Genomic DNA, 17,937 nt, shown 5'->3' on the forward strand with positions numbered 1-17,937 from the left:
CAACCCATATGGGCACATATGTGCTCTTATATGCACATGCATTCATTTACAGGAAGTGAGACATGGAGATGTCTCTCACAAATACAAGCAATCATAAATGGCTGGAAAATTTCCCAGTCTCCATGAATTGTCATAAAGATAATTACACGATATTGAGCATTTTAGTGGAACATGGCAGGCATGATCTCTAGTGTGCAAATATGGAGGGTAAGTCTTGGTCAAGGTGACTATAGAAATGGGGGATAAAACTCATGAGAAAGAGTTAGAAAGGGGGAGAAAGAAGGAGGAAAAGGTACTTCTGACAGAGAAAGAGAGCAAAGGCAAGAAGATATAAAATAGCCTGATCTGCAAAAAATGCATGTACAGAATGATTACATAACATTTAAAATATATATCTAAAGAAACACTGGCAATAAGATACATTTCCAACAGAAAGAGACTGGTTAAACAGATTAGGGCATACCCACATAACAGAGCTATATATAATGTTTAAAAAATGCTTTAGAATTTATATTAAATATGTTTCTAAATAATGATACGTTTACAAAACATGATGCAAAAATTATACAGTGTATAACACCAGTTTTGTCAGAAAATTATACTATGAGAAAAGTCTGGGAGAAAACATAATAAAATGCTAACATCAATTATCTCTGTGGAGTGGGATTATAGAAGACTTTTTCTTGATACATTTCCAGATTGGTCCCCTTTCCAATAACGACTATATAAGTTTCCACTCAAAGAAGTTTTTTTTTTTTTTTTAAGATTTTTTTATTTATTTGACAGAGAGAGAGAGAGACAGTGAGAGAGGGAACACAAGCAGGGGGAGTGGGAAAGGGAGAAGCAGGCTTCCCGCCGAGCAGGGAGCCCGACGCGGGGCTCGATCCCAGGACCTGGGATCATGACCTGAGCCGAAGGCAGACGCTTAACGACTGAGCCACCCAGGCGCCCCTCAAAGAAGTTTTAATGTGGATATCTAAGAGCCTGGGGATTCCAGGTTGGAAACTACAAGCATTCAATAGTTATGGTGATTCATTCATTCATTCATGAATTAACGCCTTTGTTCCTGAAATATTGATTAAATATTGCCATGTGTACAACATTGTGCTAGGCCCCAAGGGAAGAAAACAGGATAAAAACAGTCCTTCGTGCCTTGGTGCTCTCTCCGTGTGGGCCTCAACTAAATGTGGGCATACCTACAGGGCGCCTGGGTGGCTCAGTCAGTTAAGAGTCCAACTCTTGATTTCAGCTCAGGTCATGATCTCAGGGTTGTGCGAGCGAGCCTTGTGTTGCGCTCCGCTTTCAGCAGAGTCTGCTTGAGAGTCTCTCTCCCCTTCTCCCTCTGTACCCCCCTCTCCTTCTCTCTCAAATAAATAAATAAAATATTTTAGGAACAAATAAATAAATGTGGGCATACCTACAGTATTGGGGTTTTCAGGGGATCATCCTTGGAGGTCAGCTAAAGGAAGGCGAATAGAGCCAGTTAGGAGGGCTAGTGCCCATGGCTTACTTCAATTATACAGTTTCCACCCACGGACAGGACTTGATTGCTGCACTGGACCACAGTGGGCAGGACAGAAGGAAGCTGGCCCAGGACAGGAGGAGACCTAGGCCTCCATAGATACTGGGAGTATGCATGGGTGGTGGCAGCAAAGGGAGGCCCCTGAGGGGACCAGGACGCATACACCCTCCCCGCCTCCTGCCTCTGAGCACCTTCATTGTATGAACTGTGCAGACAGTGCTACATTCTACCTCATGAGTCTTTGTATGCTTATCTTTTGCCTTCCTGTCAGAGTGTGAGCTTCTTGAGGACAGGAAACACATTTTGCTCATCTTTGTAATAATGGGGCCAAGCAGAAAACAGCTTGAATGTAATAGGGTCTCAGTAAATTCTGGTTGGACTGAATAGAGCCTCTTTAATACTGGTATCAAAGCCCAAGAATGTATAAATGTATACATTATTGGTCATGCCATTTTAGGCTTTGCTGAGGGCCATTTCATGAACCATGTTAGAACAGAACAGAAATCTAGTGCACACATCCAGGGGTACATGGTGCACGTACAGATATTCGGCATGGACACAAACATAGCCCTCCCTGGGGAGAGTTGTGTGGCTGATGGGAAAGACGCTTCTAGGACATCTTGGAAAGAGATGTGGCTGGATAAGGAGACGGGGAGCATGAAGAAGATGGCACAGTCACCACAGCAAGTTAAGTGTTTTTGTCTGTACTTTGAGTCTTCAAATCCCTCACCTCCTGGGACCTCCACAATTCTCCAGCGGCAGCTTTTTTCATTTGCTATACCCAAATGGGGACTCACGGTTCAAGATTCTAGACAGTGAGTGTTCCTCAGACTCCCGCACCTCCCGGAAACTGCGAGTCCCAACAAGATGTGGGCACGAGTGCTACCGTCCCCCTCGAAGGCTGCCGAGGCCGAGCCACCCTGTACCTTGAGAGGGAACTGCTGGGTGAGTTCTGGCACATACGCAGCCCCGGCCTGCTTCTTGTGTAGGGACACGACCACGAAGTACTCGAACAGCTGCCTCTGTTGGTACTCCATGAGCTCCCGGTCAAGGCATGGGTATCTGGGAGCATGCTTCAGGCGGGACTTCACATTGACCAGGCGCTGGCTGTGAGCTAGGGAGAGAGGGCGAGTGAGTGCCTGGGCGTCTCTCCTTCCAACGTGGAACCGCACAGAGCTGTGGTTCCCGGCTCAGAGTACTCCTTCTGATCCTACAAGTGTTCCCACCTTTAACAAATGAATACAGAACTCTTTGTTTGGGGTCCTTGCCAAACTTGGGGGAATCAACACTGGATTGGCCGTCAGGCTAATGGGGGTGCGGATGCCTGGAACGCGGGGCTTTGCTCTGCCATGGGTGGGCTGGGTGGACTCGGGCCAGCGGCTTGAGTCATCCTTGTGTACCTCTGTCAGCTGGGGTGGAGACACTGACTCTTCCCCTCACATATTTCCTTCATCTTTCAGTTTGTGGGATGTGACAAAATCCAGACCACAGAGCTTTGCAAACAGGAAACTTTGTCATCATCTGCGTGACAGGCCGGGCAGAGCCACGACTAAGTCAGGAGCTCCTGCCCGCCTTCCCTTCTGCCGCTGTTCTCTGTGATGGAAAGGGGCTTGTTTCATCCTAGAGGTGGGCCAGGGAGCACGGGGTGTGAGAGATGAATGAGGCAGGGCCGCTGACCAGACAGGTCCCCATCACCTCACTCAGCAGGTCTGGACTATGGCTTTCCTGGGCTTCCCCCTGGGGTCTGAGAAATTGTGGAAAACTCACTAAAGCCTAGACAAAAGTCACCGAATTTAGATCTACAGAGACCAATTATTTCAGTGACTTCATTTGATAGATGAGGAATTAGAGGCCCTGAGATCTTAAGTGATTTCCTTCTGGTCCTATAGCAATTTTCACAGGAGTGGGACAAGAGCCCAGGTGTCTGGAACCCCAGACCAGCTGCACTGTACATCCCAGGCGTGCAAAACAGCTATAACCGAACGGCACGGCAACGGGGCCACCGTAGATGTAGACACCCTGCATCTCTGGAGCCAAAGACTCAGTGACCAAACAGGCCCATGCTGGTCACGCTCAGGACTGACCGGCCCCCACGCACCCTGTGGTTCCCCCATCCCCCCAGACGTTCACGCCTTGCCCAACAAGCTCGTATAAGGACGCTCGGTCTCGTCCCTCACATTAAGCAGGAAGGGCCATCTTGGTAGCCCCCCAGCTCCCTGCCTGTGCCCTGTACGGCAGCTGGTCGTCTCACCTTTCAGCTTCTCTTCCGTGTCACTGTCAGACTCACTGTTTTCATCTGTCACTAGACAGAAAAACAAACAAACAAACAAACAACATAAAAAATGGCAATAGGACGAAAGGTGCTCATGTGAGTTTTTCTAATAAGAAAACTTTTTGTATGAAGTGACACAAATCCAAGATTTCTACTTCAGAGGGGCTATTTTCTTTCTGGCGATTTAAATGTAATGGACAAACTAGGTCTTCGTCCAACTAAATATAATTTCCAAATTAATGTGGCTCTAGTTCAGGTGGCACCTATATCCGATAATATAGCAGATACTGGCTCCTTGTATGCATGGGAAGCAAAGAAGGCAGCTCCCAGGGTGAGCCGGATGGACAGTGGAACAGGACCAGAGGATGCACCACCAGGCTGAGCTCATTCCTGGCTCTTGGCTGTGCCGCGATCCCAAGGACAACAGGAGATATATACAAAGCACCACCTTGTTCTCCTCTTTGGTGAGCCAACCCCAAACAACAGGATGCCGCTTGTACAAGACTCTTGTTTTCACATAGTTGGGGGAGGTGGGACGGTGGACGGTACCTTTTCCCGAGCCGCTCTCCGTGGACTGGGAGAGCCTCTTCACGCGTTTCTTCCCTCTCCGCGCCTCATAAATGGCATTGATTCGCAACACCAGCTGTCAGGCGCAGGGAGAAGAAAAGCCAGTGTCAGCAGCTGGGATTCCTCTATTGCTCGTTCTCTCCTGGGACGATCGAAGGCCCGGGGAAGGAGGGAGGAGCCGTTTCCCACTGGTCCGCTGGCATCTTTCAACGACTCTTTTCTACCAGACAGGAACATGACTTTCGAGAACACTAAAGGAGGCTGCCAGCCTCACTGATGTGTGAACGCATGATGTCTAAATATACTAACGCAGGCAGCCGGGACACAGGGAGACAATTTCATTGGCTAATTGTGTGACGGCTGCTCCCCCTTCGATGCCTCGATGTCACTGTGCCTTGGGGGCAGCCTTTGCCCCCCCCCCACACTCCGGGGTGGGGGGAAACAAGAAAAGGAAGAGACAGCAAAAATAAAAAGCCTCCCAGGCCGGGCCCCTTTTGTAGGAACCGTGCCAAAGACCGTCTGAGCGGCACTGGGCAGCAAGGGGGCAGCGATTACGGTGGTTTCGAGTTCTAGCTTGGGGCTGCATGGTGGTGCCCTGCACCCAGCAGACCCAGCACAGCCCCCTTCTTGCAGGGGAGCGCTCATCCACACTCATGGAGGCCTTTGGTGATCTCTCCTACTGCTCAGCAGGCACCACTACTCAGCGGCACATTTTCCACACCAACTCTAGCCGACCCATCTGGCCATGGAAAACCCGGGTCACTTCCCACCAGGCTTTACGGCACCGCCTGCAAATTTCAAGAGTGGAAGCTCCCTGGGCCCCACCTGACTGCGAGAAAGGGAAGTCTACCCATGCATAGTCAAGGCAAGCCAGTGATTTTAATTAATTAAATAATTAAAGTTTATTTTCTTTAGTAATTTCTACACCCAACGTGAGGCTCACAACCATGACCCTGAGATCAAGAGCCACATGCTCCACCTAGTGAGCCCCCAACAGGTGATTTTAAAGGGAAGCTGTGTTTAAATAAAATCTTAGAAAAAAAAAACAGTGGGGGGGCACCTGGGTGGCTCAGTCATTGGGCGTCTGCCTTTGGCTCAGGTCGTGATCCCAGGGTCCTGGGATTGAACCATGCATGGGGCTCCCTGCTCAGCGGGGAGCCTGCTTCTCCCTCTCCCACTCCCCCTGCTTGTGTTCCCTCTCTCGCTCTGTCTCTCTCTGTCAAATAAATAAATAAAATCTTAAAAAAAAAAAATAAAGGGGAGCTGTGTTTGAAACCTGCCTTAAAAAGTTTTATATTCTTTTTGGCCTTGGAAGAACTGGAGAGAGGATGTGCTATAGTAAACTGGGTGATGGGCACACAGGTGGGTGCAGTGGGTTAGCTGGTGCCAATCCCTGACTCTGCCCTCCACTTCCTCTGTCCCACTCCCTGAAGTAGCTCACCAGCTCCTCTCCACAAGCCAGAGCGCTGGACCGCCAGTGGAGGAAGGTGGCTCATCCTCCACGTCTCCTTGTGGTGGGCCTGGGCCCCGGTCCTCCAGCTCTGCAACTGGTAAGACACTGCCCTGCCATATCCTTGGACACCTACACACTCTGGGTCCTGACAGGTGGCCCAGCCCTGGCCTTGCCAGCTCTCTCTGTGAATTCCTTGTCCCCAACCCTGCGCTGGCTTTGCCTTATCTGAATGAGGTCTCTGCCTTCACCACCAAACCCCTCCTGTGCGGCAGTTATTTATATTTGTTCTTACGAACCAGCCATTTCCTTGAGAGCTCATAGTCCTGAACTGGCTCTCTTTTCTTTTTACACACGTCCTAACCATTGGAATATTAATGTTAACCCCATTTCCCACGGAAGAAGACAATGCATAAATCAGATGCTGGTATTAATCACAATAGTCAGGAAGTGAAAACATCCAAATGTCGATTAAAGGATGAATGGGTAAGCACAGTGTGGTACGTACATACAGTGGCACATTAGTTAGCCTTCAAAAGGAAGGGAATTTGGACACATGCTCCAGCATAAATGAAACTTGAGGATGTTCTGCTAAGAGAAATAAGTCAGTCACAAAAGGACAAATATTATATGATTTCATTTATATGAGGTACCTGGAATAGGCAAATTCAAAGAGACAAAAAGTAGAATGATGGTTGCCAGAGGCTGGGGAGGAGGGTGGCATGGGAGTTAGGGTTTAACGGGGTGCAGAGTTTCCGTTTGGGGAGATGAAGAGTTCTGTAGATGGGGCTGGATCCCATGACCATGAGATCATTGCTCAGTGGGGAGCATCTGGTGATGGTTGTATAACAGTGTAAATGTACTTAATGCTACTGAACTGTACACTTAAAAATGGTTAAAATGGCAATTTTTATGTTGTATATATTTACCACAATTTAAAAATATATAAATAGACAAATGAGTTACTAGGTCAAATTGTGGGTTTTTTTGGGGGGGGGAGGATTTTTAAACCCATTCAGCCTCCTCTCACCCAACAGCCAAAATTAACTAGAAAGAAGACAGCTACAAAACATTTAACATCCTTCCACTTATTAAAATATAGTGAACACTAGAATGTAAGTTTCATGCAGGTGGGGATCTTTGTCATTTTGGTTTGTTGCTGTAAAAGTACCTGTATGGGCTGAAACAGAGCCTGGCACCTGGTAGATACCCAACAAATATTTGTTGATAGTGAATTTGTTGGATGAATACTAAGCATCCCGTACAAGGGGTTTTGCTAGAAGCTGTGAGGGGTAAAAAGATATATGGAACATGGCATCTGTTCTCAGGAAGTTTATAAGCTAATCGCAAGGACCAAATGCATTCATAGCTATCATACAAGACAGTTCATGAGTGCTGTGTGAGTAGTATAAATGACATGACAGAGAAAGTTCTTCTCACTTTAAATCAGGTCGTGGAATAAGTGGAAGCCATATATACTTCAGTCAATAAATCTCTGTTCCTTTTTATTTAAAGGATTATTCCCAGAGAGAAAAACTTTAAACATGCTCTCACATAATTATACTTTAACAGGAGTGAAGTTTTGTTGTTTTAAAAGTGTTCTGTACTAGGGGGCGCCTGGATGGCTCAGGCGGTGAAGTGTCAATTCTTTTTTTTTTTTTTTTTTAAGATTTTATTTATTTTGACAGAGAGAGAGAGCACGCGAGCCAGTGCACAAGCACAGGGAGGTGCAGAGCCAGAGGGAGAAGGCGGCTCCCCACTGAGCAAGGAGCCCTATGTGGGACTTGATCTCAGGACCCTGGGATCATGACCTGAGCTGAAGGCACACGCTTAACCTACTGAGCCACCCAGGTGTCCCTAAGTGTCGATTATTGATTTCAGCTCAGGTCATGATCTCATGGTCATGGGATCCAGCCCCATGTTGGGCTCCATGCTCAGCAGGGAGTCTGCTTGAGATTCTCCTTCTCCCTCTGCCCTTCTTCCCACGTGCTTCCTCTCTCTCAAATAAATAAATAAAATCTTAAAAGAAAAAAAGAATCATGTACTCAAACCTAGAGTTGTGTTAAAGCTCTTTTAACCCAACAGCTAATTCACCTGATCATCCCTGTTTAATTTGCTAAAATGATGGTGAGGCTGGCAGTATAGATGTTAATGGCCACTTTATTTTTATTTTTTTTAAAGATTTTATTTATTTATTTGACAGAGCGAGACACAGCGAGAGAGGGAACACAAGCAGGGGGAGTGGGAGAGGGAGAAGCAGGCTTCCCGCTGAGCAGGGAGCCGGATGCGGGGCTCGATCCTAGGACCCCAGGATCATGACCTGAGCTGAAGGCAGATGCTTAACGACTGAGCCACCCAGGCGCCCCAATGGCCACTTTAAATTATCCCACAATTGAGGATTTTGACATTACAGATACCTACGAATGTGCCAGAACAAGCAGAAGGGGAGTTAAGGGAGTGACTAGAGACGCCACACTTTGGGGGCCCCTGGGAGCAGCTACCACGATGGCACAGGACAGTGACTTTGGAGGACAGCCGAGGGGAGGCATGGGAGTGAATCTGTGCTGAAAGAGACTGGGGTCCAGGTGTTAGTGGAGCTCATTCAGCAAACATCAAATAATCAATATGCAACCTGCTCCACACCCTGGGCCCCAGGCCAGATGAGGCCGAACCTGGAGAGCCTGAAGGGGGAGGAGCCATGGCTCCTCTCCTGGCCCCTTTGTCCGCCCTTCATCAGTAAAACAAAGGAAGATGTCTTTTCTCCTGTTCAACTAAAACCCTGACCAGGTAGCAGGTTACAGGTCTCTTCACCACCTGACCCTAGCCGCCCTTACTCTTCAGAATGTACTCTGATGGGCAAGGTGACTTAACTTTATTTGAATGAGAAAGTTGGGGATGGGTGTGGTAGGGGTGAAATTATGGCTCAGAATACTGACTAACCAAACTGTTAGGAGGAACCAGCTTGTAAATGTCCCATGACTTTCAGGTCAATGCATCACTTTGAGAAATCAGATGAAACCTAACAGACAATCTTCCCCTCTTGCCTCCATCCCCCAAAATGCTCCACACAAAGTCTTACACAATTTTCCGGGTTTCGTGACCCCTAAATCCCATCCATCCATGCACGTACTCTGAAATGAAAAATCTCTGCTCTAAAAGTTCCCGTCAGAAGTTGGTACCAAAGTGGCCACTGAAGAGGGACCAACACAGCAGGGCTGGAACGGAGCAAAAGGGAATCGAATCAATAGCAGATGCATTAGGATGCACATCTGCCCCCGGGCATGTTTTACCTTTCCGGTTGAAAAGAGCCAGGAAAGATGTATTTTTGACAAGTGCCGCCTCAGAGCACAGGCTCCACATGGTACCGCCTCTGCAGCTGGTGCTGTGGCCAAAGTGTGAGTCAGAGTGTGATGAATGGAGCTCTACTTTCTGAGGCCGGGAAGGAGGAGGAAGTGGCCTTTTGAGGCCGGGCATTGGAAACATGGTCTGGGATCACGAGTACAGTGAGAGGTTAGGCTGGGAGAGGAATGGCTAAGGGGAAGGCTGCAGGACCACAAGAATTATTATGACAAAGGCCCAGACAGCCCAGCCCGCTGGCTCACAGTGTCTACCTGGTGATGAAGCAGGTAGAAGAGGCCCAGGGTTCTGTTCTCTGCCTAGACTCCTCTGCAGCCTTCCTTGGCAGGGAAGGGGGAGTACAAATCCGCACACGAAGCTTGTTGCAAGCCTTACCTTGGGTATCTTTCTCTTCTTCCTGCCATTCTGTGGGTCTCCAAGGTTAAAGAAAGTGTCATCAGGGCTGCTGGGGGTGGAGGGGGGGCTGATTTTGGAAGGGGACCCATATCCATCCCGACTCAGCTTCCTGGTGTCCAGCAATTTGAAGTTCCTCCTCTCTGAATTTTGCCGGAAAAAAGCAGGTTTGGCCAATGACTGCTGGGAGGGGAAAGGAGAAAAGAAAAGAAGAGTAAATACAAAGGGCCTAAGTGGCAGGTAGCTGGGGGTGCCAGTGATACAGACCACGAGATCGAGAGGGAAAGCTTGGTCTCTCTTCCCAGGGTATGCTGAGTTTGTCTCTGATAAAGGATGCAGATCCAATCCTGTCTCTCTCTCTCTTTCTTTTTAAAGATTTTACTTATTTATTTGGGAGAGAGACAGAGTGATTGAGAGAGCATGAGCAGGGTAGAGGGGCAGAGGGAGAGAGAGAAGCAGACTCCCCACTGAGCAGGCAGCCGTACGTGGGGCTCGATCCTAGGACCCCGGGATCATGGCCTGAGCCAAAAGCAGATGCTTAACCGACTGAGCCACCCAGGTACCCCCAATCCAGTCTCTCTTTTTAGACAAGTGGGAATTCACTGGCTCAGTCCCTTATCTGTACAAATCAGGTGTTCTGAGAACCAAGACCCACTGTACTCAGAGGGAGAAACCTAAGCAGAGCTTTGACCCTGCTGCTGATAAGCTGAGTACCTCTTGTTGAAGGAGTTTCAAACCCTAAGGTTCAGTGTTTAATTTCTAAAAATGAGCCACTTTAAGGTCAAAGGCAAACAGAAAACTGGTTAAAAAAAAAAAAGAACAACAACAACAAAAACCCCCAAAACCCTGCAACTTATAGAATTTATTTTTCTAACACATACTATGAATTAATGAAAAGACAAACAGGCAAAAAAAAAAAAAGGAATAGAAAATTTATAGAAAAAGAAATACAATGATGCTTAGATATAGAAAAAGATTCTCAGCTTCACTCATAAGAGAAAATTAAAACTCCATCAAGCAGACATTTTTCACTCAAAGATTAGCAAAGATAAATTTGCTGGATTAGTGGAACTCACTGGATTAGTGACAGTGAGGGAAATAGTCCCTTTCACACTTCATACAGTGTTGGTAGGACTAGAAATTGGTACAGGTCTATGGAGGGCAATGGAGCAGTGTCAACAAAATTACAAACGCATACACCCTTTCACCCAGCAATTCCACCTGTAGGAATGGGCCTACTTGTGCAAAGTTACATTGCACGAGGCAAACTATACTGTATACTGTGCAAAGTTACATTGTAGGAGGCAAACTATATTGTATACTATGAAATGGTTTATAAACACAAAGTACTGGAAACAACCTAAATGTCCATCAGCAGAGGCTGGTCAAATAAATTATGGTACATCTATACAGTGGAATACAATGCAGGTACAAAAAAAACTTAATGTACTGATATAGAAGGTTCTCTCAGATGCATATTGTTAAGCATTAAAAGCAAAGAGTAGAACAATTGGTATAACATTCTGATATTTGTGTGTGTGTGTGGTTTTTTTAAAGATTTATTTATTTATTTGAGAGAGAGAGAATGAGAGAGAGAGAGAGTACATGACGGGGGGAGGGTCAGAGGGAGAAGCAGGCTCCTTTGCTGGGCAGGGAGCCTGATGTGGGACTCGATCCCGGGACTCCGGGATCATGACCTGAGCCGAAGGCAGTAGCTTAACCAACTGAGCCACCCGGGCGCCCCCCCCCCTTTTTTAAAGATTTATTTATTAGAGAGAGAATGAGAGAGAGAGAGAGAGTACATGAGAGGGGGGAGGGTGTGTGTGTGTTTTAAGGAGCTATTCTGCTGGTGTATGCATAGAATAGTTCTGAAAGATACATAAGAAACTAACAGTGGTTGCTCTGGGGGAGAGAAATGGAGGGTCAGGGGTGAGAGGAAGATTTTTCACTATATACCTTTCATACTCCTTAAATTTTGAACCATATGAATATGTGAACATGGAAATAAGAAATATTAGTAAGATAAAATTTAAAAACTACTTGGACTGGGGCGCCTGGGTGGCTCAGTTGTTAAGCGTCTGCCTTCGGCTCCGGTCATGATCCCAGGGTCCTGGGATCGAGCCCCGCGTCGGGCTCCCTGCTCGGCAGGAAGCCTGCTTCTCCCTCTCCCACTCCCCCTGCTTGTGTTCCCTCTCTCGCTGTGTCTGTCTCTGTCAAATAAATAAATAAAATCTTTAAAAGAAAAAACAAAAAAACTACTTGGACTACCTGTTTCCTAAAGGTACTTCCAGGACACACACTGTATGATACTATAATTATAACTACAAAGTGTCCTTTTTAAAATGAATTAATGAATTAGGTGGTGAAAAGGTATACAAAGCACCTAGCAAAATACCTGATACACAATAGGCATTCAATATAAGTTTTTTCTGGGGCGCCTGGGTGGCTCAGTCATTAAGCGTTTGCCTTGGGCTCAGGTCATGATCCCATGGTCCTGGGATCGAGCCCCACATCGGGCTCCTTGCTCAGCGGGAAGCCTGCTTCTCCCTCTCCCACTCCCCCTGCTTGTGTTCCCTCTCTTGCTATGTATCTCTCTGTCAAATAAATAAATAAAATCTTTAAAATATATATATATATGTTTTTCTCATATGACATGGACATTTTTCATACTTTAATATGCTAACTGCTTTTTTCTTTAGCATATTATTTTTTTAAAGATTTTATTTATTTGAGAGAAAGCACAAGCGGGGTGAGGGGCAGAGGGAAAGGAAGAAGCAGGCTCCCCATGAGGAAGCCTGAGGCGGGGCTGGATCACAGGACCCTGGGATCATGACCTGAGCTGAAGGCAGACGCTTAACCAACTGAGCCACCCAGGTAGCCCTCTTTAGTATATTATTTATGTTCTTTGCCCATTTATCTTTTGGAATTCCAGGGTTTTTCTTATTAATTTGAATGAGCTCTTTATATAGAACAAATACGAACTATTTGTCAGTTTTGCTGCAAGTGTGTTTTTCTCATGGTATTTTTTTTTTGGATCATGTGAAATTTTTATGTATGAAAATCTGTTCATCTTTTCTTGTGCGATTGATTTAATCTTATCTCTCTAGAAAATCTATATCTTTTTAGAGGTTTAATACATACTTAATTCCATTTTCTTTTGGATTTTCTTAGTCTATTTTGAACATATTTTATTCATTAATCCACCAGTAATTTATTTTATTGTATGTTAGTCTAAAGTGATTTTTCCCCCAAGCTAAGTTATCCCTATTCCATTTAATAAATGAGCAGTTTTTTTTGCTATCAGTTTACAAGGCCACATTTATTACATCTTAAACTCTTATAGAATAGTCTTACTCTGTTCCACTGATTTCTCAATTCTTGTATAGTTCCGAATAGTATATAACAATAACTCCAGAAACTTTTCTTTTTAAAGATTTCTGGGAATAAAGACTCCTAGCCTTCCTAAGTGGCCTGCTCTGATATTTGTATCATGAGTCTACGGGGAGCAATCAATTGCTTAGCATCACAAGCCCTGAGTAGAAAAAGCCAGTATGGGGATGCCTGGGTGGCTCAGTCAGCTGAGTGTCTGCCTTTGGCTCAGGTCACGATCCCAGGGTCCTGGGATTGAGTCCCACATAAGGCTCCTTGCTCAGCAGGGAGCCTGCTTCTCCCCCTGCTTGTGCTCTCTCTCTCTGACAAACAAATAAATAAAACCTTAAAAAAAAAAAAAAAGCCAGTATGGTTTGCTCACTATGGGCATCTTAATAATTAAACCAGCACAAGAAGGAAGAATGACAATCTTTCTTATAGACCAAATTCCAACTGCAGTGAAATCCAAGGAATGGGCCCAATTCTTTCACTGCATTAGAGTCACCTATCAAATTCTTGGCAAAAAGCAGTTATCTGTTTTCATTAGACTTTTAAGTTGTGAGAGTATTTGTTCAAAGATTTGACCTATGAAAAGGTCTGAGAAGAAAGGAAACAAAGATACCAAAACATGGCACACAGTTCTCGAAAGGGTGTCCAGAGACCTGGTGGGGGCTGGGGTTGTGTGGGCTGCATCCCCTCCGTGGTGCCACTGCCAGAGAATGGGGTCCTGGTGTGCCCCCCAGAGCACCCAGAAGCAGCCCCCAAATATCCAGGGAGCTTTCATGAGGGGGTGGAATTTCAGCTGCTACTTAACTGGTAACAGAGGACCTACTAGGCTCTGGGCTAGAGCGTTCTCAAGTAGACAGCACAATCTGAGAAGAGGCATGGAAGTGAGGAAGAGCAAATTGGCCCAGGGAGCCCCTGGGAGGCTCAGTTGGTTAAGTGTCTGCTTTTGGCTCGGGTCGTGATCCCAGGGTGCTGGGATCGAGTCCCACATCGGGCTCCCTGCCGCTCCCCCTGCTTGTGTTCTTTCTCTCTCTGACAAATAAATGAATAAAATCTTAAAAAAAAAAAATTAGACCAGAGAGAGTGCTTGTGGCTCAGAGCAAGTGTAGCGAAACAGATGGAGATCATACAGCAATGATGGCATAGAACTGTCTGTGCAAGGCCTTTGCAAGTGAGGGTGTGACTCTTAGACTTAGCAGGGAGCAGCCAGCTTCTTCTTAAAGGCCAGACGGTAAATATTTTAGGCTTTGTCATAACTACTCAACTCCGCCACTGCATTGTAAAGGCGGCCATACACAATATGTACGTGAATGAGCGTGGCCATGTTCCAGAAAAACTTTATTTACACAACCAGTCACCCAGCAGTAGTTTGCCAAACCTGATTATAGTATTAAAAGGAAAGATACTGTAGGACCCTAGGGATGATTATGTCAGGCAGTGGCCCAAAGAGGATTCCAGCTTTTGATCAGAAAGCCTCACATCAACGCACCCTGATGATAATATATGCCCATTCCCATTGTGTCTCTAAGGAACAACCTCTAGGAAGGGGCCTAACTTTGTTGCAGAGGCAAATAAGAGTCTCCCTAATCTTATAAATATTGGATTCACGATGGACCCAGCAAAAGATCTGTGGTGTCCACATGAAAAAGTGCTCAACGTCGCTGGGCATCAGGGAAATCCAAATCAAAACCTCAATGAGATACCACCTCACACCCGTCAGAATGGCTAAAATTAACAAGGCAGGAAACGACAGATGTTGGTGGGGATGTGGAGAAAGGGGAACCCTCCTACACTGTTGGTAGGAATGCAAGCTGGTGCAACCACTCTGGAAAACAGTATGGAGGTTCCTCAAACAGTTGAAAATAGAGCTACCATATGATCCAGCATTTGCACTACTGGGTATTTACCCCAAAGATACAAATGTAGGGATCCGAAGGGGTACGTGCACCCCATTGTTTACAGCAGCAATGTCCACAATAGCCAAACTGTGGAAAGAGCCAAGATGTCCATTGACAGATGAATGGATAAAGATGATGTAGTGTGTATGTGTGTGTATATATATATATATATATATATATATACACACACACACACACACACACAATGGAATATTATGCAGCCATCAAAAGGAATGAAATCTTGCCATTTGCAACGACGTGGATGGAGCTGGAGGGTGTTATGCTGAGCGAAATAAGTCAATCAGAGAAAGACATGTATCATATGACCTCACTGATATGAAGAATTCTTAATCTCAGGAAACAAACTGAGGGTTGCTGGAGTGGGGGGGTTGGGAGGGATGGGGTGGCTGGGTGATAGACATTGGGGAGGGTATATGCTATGGTGAGCGCTGTGAATTGTGCAAGACTGTTGAATCACAGATCTGTACCTCTAAAACAAATAATACGTTATATGTTAAAAAAAAGAAGAAGAAGAAGAAGATAGCAGAAGGGGAAGAATGAAGGGGGGGAAATCGGAGGGGGAGATGAACCATGAGAGACAACGGACTCTGAAAAACAAACTGAGGGTTCTAGAGGGGAGCGGGGTGGGGGGATGGGTTAGCCTGGTGATGGGTATTAAAGAGGGCACGTTCTGCACGGAGCACTGGGTGTTATACCCAAACAATGAATCATGGAACACTACATCAAAAACTAATGATGTAATATATGGTGATTAACATAACTTAATAAAAAAAATTACAAAAAAAAAAAAGAAGAAGATCTGCGGTGTCCAAGAAAGAAAAGCAGACAAGAACTCTCTGTTGAAACTTCATGAGTTCTTTCAGGGAACCGAGTGGGATAGGCCCTGGCCAGGGGGCTTCCTGGCGGGGAGGAGAGGGAAACTACGTGCTTCCCTAGAGGGAGCTGACCTGGACTTGAGCCAGGGTTCACTCACCCTTCTCATCTGAGAATGGTGGCTGATGGCTTAACTCCTTCCTGTCTTGCGTTGTCCCTGTCTTATTGCCTCAGGAGACAGTGATGTAAGGAGACCAAAAGGGTCCTTGATACAAAATATCTCATCTCTTCCTTACCTCTCTCAACCTCATTCCTACTCTCTCTTTTTTTTTTTTCCAAAGATTTTATTTATTTATTTGACAGAGGGAGAGAGACAGTGAGAGCAGGAACACAAGCAGGGGGAGTGGGAGAGGCAGAAGCAGGCTTCCCGCCAAGCAGGGAGCCCGATGCGGGGGCTCCATTCCAGGACCCTAGGATCATGACCTGAGCCGAAGGCAGACGCTTAACAACTGAGCCACCCAGGCGCCCCCCTACTCTCTTTTATAGACGCCTCCTCCAAGGACTCAGGTGTCATTCTCACAAGCATACACACATTTGTTCATATACATCCATAGGTACACACATTTCCATAAACACACATAGAAATACATAAGAAGGCATACAGGCACATTTCAACAATTGGGACATTACACTAATGTAAAGAAAAACATTACATTTAAACAATGAAATACCATACAGACAATAAAAATTGTTTTTAAAAAGAAATTAATGTGGGGAAATACTCAGGATAAATATAAAAGACCCGCAAAAGTATATATATATATCATCCCGAGTCTTTTTTATGTACACAGACACACACACATGCACACTAACAATTCATTATAGAAAAAATAAAAATCCCCAATTTTGGATGAGTTTTATATTCTTCATTACACTTTTCAGTATTTAAAAAAACTTTTTTTGAAGAATTTTGTTTATTTATTTGAGACAGAGAGTGGGCATGAGAAGGGGGGTGTCAGAGGGAGAAGCAGACTCTCCACTGAGCAGAGAGCTGGACATGGGGCTTGATCCTGGGACTTCTGGATCATGACCTGAGCTGAAGGCAGATGCTTAACCAACTGAGCGACCCAGGCACCCTTAAAATACCTTTTGTGATGAGAATGCTGTGATAAGATGAAATAAGGTGATTTTTAAAAAGAACACACATTGAAAAGCCTAATTCTCTATATTTACCAAACGCACAGAAATAGTACTTATGTTGCAGGCACTAGACTATGTGGTTTACAAGTAAGAATTATTTTTTTAAGATTTTATTTATTTATTTAACAGAGAGAGCACAAGTAGTGGGAGGGGGAGAAGCAGACTCCCCGCTGAGCAGGGAGCCCGAAGCAGGGCTCAATCCCAGGACCCAGGGATCATGACCTGAGGCGAAGGCAGACACTTAACCAACTGAGCCACCCAGGAGTCCCTACAAATATGAACTTGATTAATCTTCAGAAGACCCCTAAGAGGAGAGTACTATAATTATTTCTATTTTATCAATGACAAAGCTGACACATGTAGATGAGATCATTTGCCTGGTCACACAGTTAGCAAGTGGTCTAGGCAAGTTTTGAAGGTAGGCAGTCAAGACTCTAGAACTCGCACACTTGACCAGATACTGCCTCTCTGTAGCTACGGCTAAGTGATGTACGATTTTTTGGTGGGAGATGGTGTGGTTGGGCTCTCCAGGCAACCAGAGAATGCTAGTTAGTGATACATTTTGTTCCCTAATGTCTTCCATGTCAGTACATAAGAAAGAAAATGCCTCAGGGCGCCTGGGTGGCTCAGTCAGTTAAGTGTCTCAGCTCAGGTCTTGATCTCAGTGTCGTGAGTTCAAGCCCCACGTCGGGCTCTACACTGGGCATGGAACCCACTTAAAAAAAAAAAGTCTCATGTTACCCTAGATTTCCTTTACTATAAAAATTAGTTCCTACCACATTTACTGTGCTATTCTAGGTGTGGGAACGGTGGGTAACACAAAGCAAGAAAAGAAAATGGCCCCTTCTCAGGAGCTTGCATTGTGCGTTGGTAAGCATTAGCATCTGCCTCCAACTGCACAACTGCTCCTTTCTGTCTGTCCGGCTGACCCTGACCTCGGTACTGGGACTGGGCATGATCTTTTTTTTTTCTTTTAAAGATTTTATTTATTTATTTGACACAGAGAGAGAGACAGCGGGAGAGGGAACACAAGCAGGGGGAAGGGGAGAGGGAGAAGCAGGCCTCCTGC

The 17,937-nt window shown here is 45.6% G+C and overlaps 1 protein-coding gene across 1 annotated transcript in view; it reads right to left on the reverse strand.

Moving 5' to 3' along the window:
* DENND2A (DENN domain containing 2A) overlaps positions 1-17,937 on the reverse strand; it is a 72,249-nt gene that overhangs the window by 34,106 nt on the left and 20,206 nt on the right. The window contains exons 5-8 of the mRNA XM_028106179.2: positions 9,544-9,744; positions 4,344-4,437; positions 3,774-3,824; positions 2,449-2,636 (exon numbers count right to left, since the gene is read on the reverse strand). Of these exons, the coding sequence (XP_027961980.1) occupies positions 2,449-2,636; positions 3,774-3,824; positions 4,344-4,437; positions 9,544-9,744 (534 nt within the window). The remainder of the gene's footprint in view (positions 1-2,448; positions 2,637-3,773; positions 3,825-4,343; positions 4,438-9,543; positions 9,745-17,937) is intronic.

Source organism: Eumetopias jubatus, unplaced genomic scaffold (assembly GCF_037043125.1).
Source record: "Eumetopias jubatus isolate StellerSeaLion01/CBP00866 unplaced genomic scaffold, mEumJub1_p1.0 scaffold_14, whole genome shotgun sequence".
NCBI classification, from domain to species: Eukaryota; Metazoa; Chordata; class Mammalia; order Carnivora; family Otariidae; genus Eumetopias; species Eumetopias jubatus.